Source organism: Narcine bancroftii, chromosome 12 (genome assembly GCF_036971445.1).
Source record: "Narcine bancroftii isolate sNarBan1 chromosome 12, sNarBan1.hap1, whole genome shotgun sequence".
Classification (NCBI taxonomy): domain Eukaryota; kingdom Metazoa; phylum Chordata; class Chondrichthyes; order Torpediniformes; family Narcinidae; genus Narcine; species Narcine bancroftii.
Window position 1 is genome coordinate 61326781 of NC_091480.1, and position 9250 is coordinate 61336030.

Below are 9250 nucleotides of genomic sequence, written 5' to 3' on the forward strand. Positions count from 1 at the left end.
GGGGGGTCTGTGGGGGGAGAGGGGGTCTGTGGGGGGGAGAGGGGGGTCTGTGGGGGGGAGAGGGGGGTCTGTGGGGGGGAGAGGGGGGTCTGTGGGGGGGAGAGGGGGTCTGTGGGGGGGAGAGGGGGTCTGTGGGGGGGGAGGGGGGTCTGTGGGGGGAGAGGGGGGTCTGTGGGGGGAGAGGGGGGTCTGTGGGGGAGAGGGGGTGCGTGGGGGAGAGGGGGTGCGTGGGGGAGAGGGGGTGCGTGGGGGAGAGGGGGTGCGTGGGGGAGAGGGGGTGCGTGGGGGAGAGGGGGTGCGTGGGGGAGAGGGGGTGCGTGGGGGAGAGGGGGTGCGTGGGGGAGAGGGGGTGCGTGGGGGAGAGGGGGTGCGTGGGGGAGAGGGGGTGCGTGGGGGAGAGGGGGTGCGTGGGGGAGAGGGGGTGCGTGGGGGAGAGGGGGTGCGTGGGGGAGAGGGGGTGCGTGGGGGAGAGGGGGTGCGTGGGGGAGAGGGGGTGCGTGGGGGAGAGGGGGTGCGTGGGGGAGAGGGGGTGCGTGGGGGAGAGGGGGTGCGTGGGGGAGAGGGGGTGCGTGGGGGAGAGGGGGTGCGTGGGGGAGAGGGGGTGCGTGGGGGAGAGGTGGTGCGTGGGTGCGTGGGGGAGAGGGGGTGCGTGGGGGAGAGGGGTTTTGTGAAGAGGGGGGTTGTGCAGGAGGGGCATTGTATCACCCACCTTCCTGTTGGAGCCATCATATTCGCAGCGCTCTATCTTGTCAAGTGTGGCATCAGAGAAGTACAGCTTCTCGGCCGGGTGGTCGATAGCCAGGCCATTGGGGGTTCGAATGTCTGTCCCGATGATGACAAACACACCAGAACCAGAGAGGCTCGCTCTCATGATGCTCGGGTGCTGCTCATTCCAGTTCGTCCAGAACATCAGACTGGGGGGCAGAAGGTGGAAGGGGGAGAGAGAGATGGGTGAAGGGTGAAGATGCAGGAGGAACAGAAAATGTATTAACATCTACATTACATAACAATCCTGCAGGCAAATAGAAAGAAAAAAATACATGAGACCAGTTAAATGGTCTCCTTCTGTCCCGTTGTAACAGGCAGAAAAGGGTCGAAAGGCTTCTTGTCCCAGTGTAAAAGGCCGGAGAGGAGCTGAAAAGAGGGGCGAATGGCCACCTGTCTCAGTGTAACAGTGGAGAGGGGCTGAAGTCTCCTAACCTGGTGTAACAGGCGGAAAAGGGCTGAATGGCCTCCTGTCTTTATGTATCAGTCTGGAAAGTAACTGAACTGCCTCCTGTCCCAGTGTAACAGGCAATGAATGGCCTACTCTTCCAATGTAACAAGACAGAGAGCAGCTGAACAGCTTCCTGTCGTTGTGTATCAGGCAAGGGGGGGCTGAATGGCCTGCTGTCCCAGGGTAACAGGCATGGGGGCTGAATGGTCTCCTGACCTGGTGTTACAGGCCAAAGAAGGATGTGTCAGGATATAGAGGGACTGAACTGCCTCCTGTCCCCAGCAACACCTCCATTTGCTTCAACCACATCTGCTCCTTACTTCAAGCATTCATCCAAGACGAAGGCGCGGGGATGATCATCGCCAGACATGGTGACCACAGTGTCTCGTGTGAAAGCGCCCTGTCGACTCTGGTCCACGCTGTGCCTGGTGATGGTTGAGGTGGTGTAACTGGTCCAATAGAGAGTGTCCCATGCTCGATGGTACGCCAGCCCCTCCACTGACCCTACATCTGCACAATAGGAACCACATCAGAGACAGGAGTCACCCACTCGGCCCATCAAACCAACCCCATTCTGCCCACTCAGCCCGTCGACCTTGCTCCCCCATTCTGGCCATTCAGCCTGTCAAGCCTGCTCCACCATTCAGTGAGATCAAGGCTGACCTGACCATAGACGCATCCACTTCCATGTCCCTACCCCCGTCACCCTAATTCACCAAACCCTAATCATTGGACAGTGAATCTACTCCCAGAGAATCCCAGATTCCCCACTCTCTGGGAGAAGCAGATCCTCCTCATCTCCGTCCTGAATCTACTCCCAGAGAATCCCACAGATTCCCCACTCTCTGGGAGAAGCAGATCCTCCTCATCTCCATCCTGAATCTACTCCCAGAGAATCCCAGATTCCCCACTCTCTGGGAGAAGCCATACTACTTCATCTCCATCCTAAATTTTGTCCCCGAATCTTGAGGCTCTGTCCCCTTCTTCTAGTCTCACCTCCCAGTGGAAACAACCTCCCTGCTTCTGATTTGTTCCTTTTATCATATTATGTCTCTATAAGACCCCACTCATCCTTCTAAATCCCACTGAGTACAGTCCCGGATGACTCAATCTCTCCTCACAGGCTCACCCCCTCATCCGGAACCAAGTAGTTTCTGGTCAGGGTTAAGGTCGTGTGGGAGGAACAACTGCTTCATCCAAGTGGATGTATGACAGCATGGGACTCAAGATCAGGAGAAGCTGCAGGTGGTGAATGGAGCTCAGAACATCATGTCAACACCCCTCCCCTCCACGGACTCCACCAACATCTCCCGCTGCCCAGGAAAGGCAGCCGACATCCTGAAGGACCTATCACAGACACTCCTCCCGTCGATGAGAAGACTCAGGTGTATGAGATCACGCACCAACAGCTTCTTCCCCACAGCCATCAGGCTCATGAATGACCCCACCCAGTACTCTCACACTGCCCTTGCTTTGTGCTCATTGATCTTTCTCATTGTGATTCTCACCTTTAAATGGTGCCCATTCTTCTTCTTTCCCCTGCTGCATGAACGTTAGAGTTAACCTTTTAGACTGCTGTCAGAAGAACCCATCTCACTGTACACGGTAAATGTGATGGATGAAATAACATCACTCACACTGGAGTTACATGTAAATGAATCATTCCCATTCTCTGCTCACCACCCTGTGGGGAGGAAGTGGCAGCGCTGGAGAGTGCAGAGAGGAGACTCGCCATGACACTGCCTGGACTGAGGACTTCAGTGATGGGGTGAGCTTGGACAGGTTGGGCTGGTTTTCTCTGGAGTGAAGGAGGGTGAGAGGTGATCTGATGGTAGATCATGAGGATCATTTCCCCCAGGAGAAGAACATCAAAAAACAAGAGGGTGCAGGGGAGAGAGGAACTGATGGGCAAGTTTCCTCTGCAGAAAGTGGATGATGCATCTCATCAGAACAAGCTGTGACGAAATGTAACGTGGTTCCTCCAAACTGCGCCTTGCCTCAGTTTAACAGTAGGGAGAGAGGGGAAGAAAAGTTGGATGTTGGGGAAGAGGGAGGGTGAGAGGGGGAATGGAGAGGTGGTAAAGAAACAGGGGGAGAGGGAAAGAGGAGGGTGGGTTGGAGGAGAAGTGGGATGGGGAAGGGAGAGGGAAGGGGAAGGGAGAGAGAGGGGGAAGGGAGAGGGAGGGGGAAGGAGGAAGAGTAGAGGAGGGAAAGAGAGAGGGAAGATGGGTCCAGAGGAAAGGGCAAGAGTGAGATGGAAAGAGAAGAGAGCACAATGGTGAGGAGAAGGGTTGAAATGGAGGGAGGGGAGCAGGTTCCAGGGAATAACGGGAAGGAGGGAGGGGAGTGGGGAAGGAGGGAGGGAGGGAGGGGAGTGGGGAAGGAGGGGGGAGGGGAGTGGGGAAGGAGGGGGGAGGGGAGTGGGGAAGGAGGGAGAGAGGGGAGTGAGGAAGGAGGGATGGGGGAGACAATGCGGTCAGTGAGCCACTCCCCATCGCCACAGTAACTGGGTACTTCCCCCAGGTTCCAGCCCGGAGAACTCACTGTCCACGATGGTTCTCCGGCCAGATCCATTGTCACTGATCTGCTGGATGTTGCCGAAATGGATGTCACTGAAGAAGATCCTGTTTCCCCCCTTGGCTCCTCGTCCATAGTCAAACGCCAGCGCGATGACATTCTTCATGAAGTCCAGGTCCTCAAAGGGTTTGACTGGTGAGTTGAGGTTGGTCTCATCTGATAGGTGAATGCTCTTGAGGATGGTGCGCTCCGAGTACAGCAGATATCCATCATAGTCTCGGCAGCTTGCCCCGTCTTCAGAAAGCATGCCGTGGGCGCAGGCACACGTCCGTCGTCCATTCCCCCGGTACAGGCACAGCTGCTCACAGCCCCCGTTGTTCTGCGCACAGATATTGGTCCCTGTCACAGAGAGGGAACAAGGAATGAGTGATTGGGAAATGGGCTAGGGGAGTGGACGGAGTGAAGTGGGGAGGAGAGAGACCATGGAGCGAGAGGGAGAAGGAGGAGGGAGAGGCAAGACGAGTGAGAGATGAAGAGGGAGGGGGAAAAGGAGGGTTGTGGAAGAGAGGGAAAGGGGGAGGGAGGGGGAAGGGAGGGGAGTAGGAATGGAGGGAGGTGAGAGGGGAAGGAGGGAGGGGAGTGGGGATGGGGGGCAATGGGGAAGGAAGGGAGGGGAGTGGGGAAGGAGGGAGGGAGGGGACAGTGAGGAGGGAGTTAGGGGATGATGAGGGTTAGGGAAGGAGGGATGGACGGTGAGGAGAGGGAGGAGATGGTGAGGAGGGAGGCAGGGGTGGTGAGGGGTAGGGAGGGGAAGGCAGGGGCAATGAGGAGGGAGGGGGCGGTGAGGTAGGAGGGAGGGGACAGTAAGGAGGGACAGGGGACGGTGAGGGGGAGGGGACGGTGAGGAGGGAGGGGACGGTGAGGAGGGAGGGGACGGTGAGGAGGGAGGGGATGGTGAGGAGGGAGGGGATGGTGAGGAGGGAGGGGATGGTGAGGAGGGAGGGGATGGTGAGGAGGGAGGGGATGGTGAGGAGGGAGGGGATGGTGAGGAGGGAGGCAGGGGTGTTGAGGAGTGAGTTTAGGGGACGGTGAGGAGAGAGGCAGGGGTGGTGAGGAGGGAGGGGTGGTGAGGGGTAGGGAGGGGAAGGCAGGGGCAATGAGGAGGGAGGGGGCGGTGAGGTAGGAGGGAGGGGACAGTAAGGAGGGACAGGGGACGGTGAGGGGGAGGGAGGGGATGGTGAGGAGGGAGGGGATTGTGAGGAGGGAGGGGATGGTGAGGAGGGAGGGGATGGTGAGGGGGAGGGAGGGAGGGGACGTTGAGAAACAAGGGAAGGGACGGTGAGGGAGGGAGGGAGGGGCTGGTGAGGGAGGGGCCAGTGAGAAGTACTGGGAATTCACAGAGATTTAGAAGATACTTCCAGTGAGCCAGATGTGAGGAAGGTGCAGGGACAGACGTGACAAGGAACAGTGAAAATTTCTCCCTGCATCAGGAGACGACAACTCACCTTTCTGCCTCTCCCTATTGAAGACTTTGACATCTTTAAGTTGCACACCCACCCCAGTTCTCAGGGATACACAGTCCGTTGCATTGTCCTTGGCGCCGCGTTTGATGGAACCATTTGCATGGGTTCTGTACAGAACACAAGAGGACATTAACTCCAGGCTATTGGGGTTAAACCCTGTGAACACCGACAAGTCTCCCTTGTGAACACTTACACTCTCCCCAGCACCCCTGTAAACATTGATACTCTCCCCAGGGCCCCATGTAAACACTGACACACTTCCCGGGACCCCCTGAAAACACCAACTCACTTCCTGGGACCCCCTGAAAACACCGACACTCTGCCCGGGACCCCCTGTAAACTCCGACACACTCCCCGGGACCCCCGGTAAATACCGACACACTCCCCGGAACCCCCTGTAAACACTGACCTACATGTCGGGTATGGATGGGATAACAAATAGAGGAAATAGAGGAAGTGGTGCCAGGACCACAGGGGCATAAAGTCAGGCTGTTGGCTATGTACATAAGGAGTAGTGTAGGGGGTTATGGAGATGGGGAATGGTGCAGGGGCTTACAGAGATGGGGAGTGGCATAGGGGTTACAGAGATAGGGAGGGGTGTGGGGTTGATGGAGTGAAGGTGGGTGTGGGGGCTACAAAGATAGGGAGGGGTGGGGGTTGATGGGGTGAGGGTGTTACAGAGATAGGGAGGGGTGGGGGTTGATGGGGTGAGGGTGTTACAGAGATAGGGAGGGGTGGGGGGGTTGACGGGGTGAGGGTGGGTGTGGGTGTTACAGAGAAAAGGAGGGGTGTGGATGTTACGGAGATATGGAGGGGTAGGGGTTGACAGGGTGAAGGTGGGTGTGGGTATTACGGAGATATGGAGGGGTGGATGTTGACAGGGTGAAGGTGGGTGGTGTGGGTATTACGGAGATAGGGAGGGGTGTGGGGTTGACAGGGTGAAGGTGGGTGTGGGTATTATGGAGATATGGAGGGGTGGGGGTTGACAGGGTGAGGGGGTGGGTGTTATGGAGATAGGGAAGTGTGGGGGATTGATGGAGTGAGGGTGGGTTAGGGTGTTAGAGATAGGGATGAACGTTGTGTTGACAGAGATAGGGAGGGATTGGGGTGTTACACACATTGGGAGAACTTAATTCACACTCTGACCAGCACAATCATCTCCCTCCTCTGCTGCAGGTTTGTGATCTGGGCCCAGCTCTGCGAATGGGTCACACACCTGTCACTCCAGTAGATGTAATCTTCGAACACAGACACAGCGAACATATCCATATTGTTGCTGGAAAGAATTGCCTCTCTGTTCTTGCCTGTCTCCAGATCAATTCGCTCAATTTTGTCTGTTCTTGCGTCACACCAATACAGTTTCCCCTCCTAGGGTTGTGAATGGATCACTGTCAGCGATGTTCAAATACAGAGCGAGCTAGCCCCTCTCCGAGCTGTACCATCAGGACAAAAGTCCATTCGGCCCCTCTCCAAGGTGTTCCATCAGGACCGAGGGGCATTCACCCCTCTCCAAGCTGTTACATAGGGCCATTCAACCCTTCTCCGAGCTGTTACATCAGGACAAAGGGCCATTCAGCCTCTCTCTGGCTGTTGCACTAGGACAGAGAGGCTTTCAGCCCCTCTCCAAATTGTTACAATTGGACAGAGGGCCATTCAGACCCTCTCTGGTCCATAACACTGGGAAAAGAGGCCATTCAGCCCCTCTTTGGACTTTTACACCAGGACACGACATCGTTCAGCCCCTCTCCGTTTGTTACACCAAGACAGGAGGTCAGTCCACCCCACCCCCCCAGCCTGTCATACAGGGACACACACCTCGCCACCCAAACATCCACGCCACCACACCCCCAGGGTCCCAACGCACCAGGTAATCAATGGATATCCCATTGGGCCAACTGATGCTAACGTTGACTAGCACCAGCCTCTCTGTACCATCGAGACGCGCTCTCTCAATACGCGGGTACTGACCCCACTCTGTCCAGAAGAGGTACCTGTACAAATGGGAGGGAGGAAAGCAATCACATCAGCAATAGGAGGAGGAGGTGGCCACTCAGCCCATCGAACCTGCTCCCCATTCAGTGAGATCATAGCTGATCTGACCATGAACTCAGCTCCACTTCTCCGCCCCTTCCCCATCTCCCTTAATTCCCCAACTGTTCAAAAATCTGTGTCTACAATACATTTAATGAGGCAGCCCCCACTGCTTCCTTGGACAGAGAATCCCACAGATTCCCCACTCTCTGGGAGAAGTAGTTCCTCCTCATCTCTGTCCTGAATCTACTCCCAGAGTATCCCGCAGATCCTCCTCATCTCTGTCCTGAATCTACTCCCTGAATCTTGAGGCTCCGTCCCCTCATTCTAGACTCTCCTCCCCATGGAAACAACCTCCCTGCTTTTATGTGATCTATTCCCTCTATCGTTTTATGGCTTTATAAGACCCCGTCCCCCCCCCTCATCCTTCTAAAGAGTACGGACCCAGAAAAATCAATCTCTCCCCACAGGCTCACCCCCTTGTCTCCAGACCCGACCTGGTGAGCCCCCTCTGCACCACCTCCACAGCTATTCTATCCTTTCTTCAGAGAGGAGACCAGACCTCACGCAGACTCAACGTGCGGCCTCACCAGGACCATGTCCAGTGAAATGGGTGTGGTCGCTGCCTCCATTCCTGGTCAATGATCATCTCTGTCTGCACCTCATCACTCCCCTCCTCTCCATTGATTCCATCTACACCTCATCACGCCCCCACCCCGTCATCGACCCCGTCTAAACTCATACCACCTCCATCGACCCCATCTACACCTCATCGCACCCCCTCCATAAACCCTGTCTACCCCTCATCACACCCCCTCCCCTCCATCCACCCATCACACCCCTCCCCTCCATCGACCCCGTCTGCACCTGATCACACCCCCTCCCCTTCATCGACCCCATCTAAACCTCATCACACCCCTTTCCCTCCATCGATTCCATCTACACTTTCTGCTGCCAACATATTAAGGACCCATCCCACCCCAGCTACACTCTCTTTTCCCGCTGAGTGTGAGATCACGCCCAACTAGATTCAGGGCCAGTTTGCTTCTGTGTTATCAGACTCCTGAATGAATGTCACATGGTTGAAATGATGTCACTGAGAAGCATTCTCACTGATGCCTCTCTACTCTGCCCTCTGTTCCATGTCTTGTTAAACTGTGCTGACCTGGTCTGCGCGCACAACATTCTCTATGGCTGCTTCTTAATGCAGGTGACACTGAACACCAACTGTTCACTGTGTCTCGCTGCAGGCAACTACTCAAACACTGGATTCCAGTCACCCAACCAACAGTCAGCTGACAGTTACCCCTTCTTTGGGTGAACGGTGATGGCACGAGGCTTATCCAGTCCCTGAGATACCACGACATAGCGGAATGATCCATTGAGACGCGCCACCTCGATGACGTCAAAACCTTGATCGGTCCAGTAAATATTTCCTGTATTTTATCGGTTTAAACCCACAAGGAGAGAGAGACCAACAAAACAAAAATATTACAGAGTGATTCTAAGCTCTCCACCATAGAAACAAGTGTTTCAGCCCATCTCCTCCCTGCCAACCCAGCTGGTCCCATGTCCCTATCTTCGACCCATCTTCCTCTGAACTGATCTGTCCAAATCTCTTATAAACAGTGTAATTGTCCCTCAGCCTCTGACAAGTGGTCTCATCATCTTGCATAGTCCCAACAGGTCACGGCTAGTCCTGTACTCATCAGTGCCTTCACCGATGAACGTAAATATGTCGATTATCTTCTTCTCCACCCTGTCTACCTGTATCCCCGGTTTAAGGGAAAGATAAATCTGTACCTCCACATCTCTGTTCTACAACACACCCCACCGTTCACCGTGTCAGTCCCTGTATGCCGAGGTCTCTCTGTTCTATAACACTCCCCACCATTCACCGTGTCAGTCCCTGTACCCCGAGGTCTCTCTGTTCTACAACACTCCCCATCGTTCACCGTGTCAG

General features: G+C 55.7%; 1 protein-coding gene across 1 annotated transcript in view; it reads right to left on the bottom strand.

Annotated features, from left to right (window-relative positions):
* LOC138747241 (low-density lipoprotein receptor-related protein 1-like) overlaps positions 1–9250 on the bottom strand; it is a 226791-nt gene that overhangs the window by 92381 nt on the left and 125160 nt on the right. The window contains 7 exon segments of the mRNA XM_069906283.1: positions 710–914; positions 1537–1726; positions 3761–4132; positions 5239–5363; positions 6473–6624; positions 7121–7247; positions 8594–8723. Of these exon segments, the coding sequence (XP_069762384.1) occupies positions 710–914; positions 1537–1726; positions 3761–4132; positions 5239–5363; positions 6473–6624; positions 7121–7247; positions 8594–8723 (1301 nt within the window).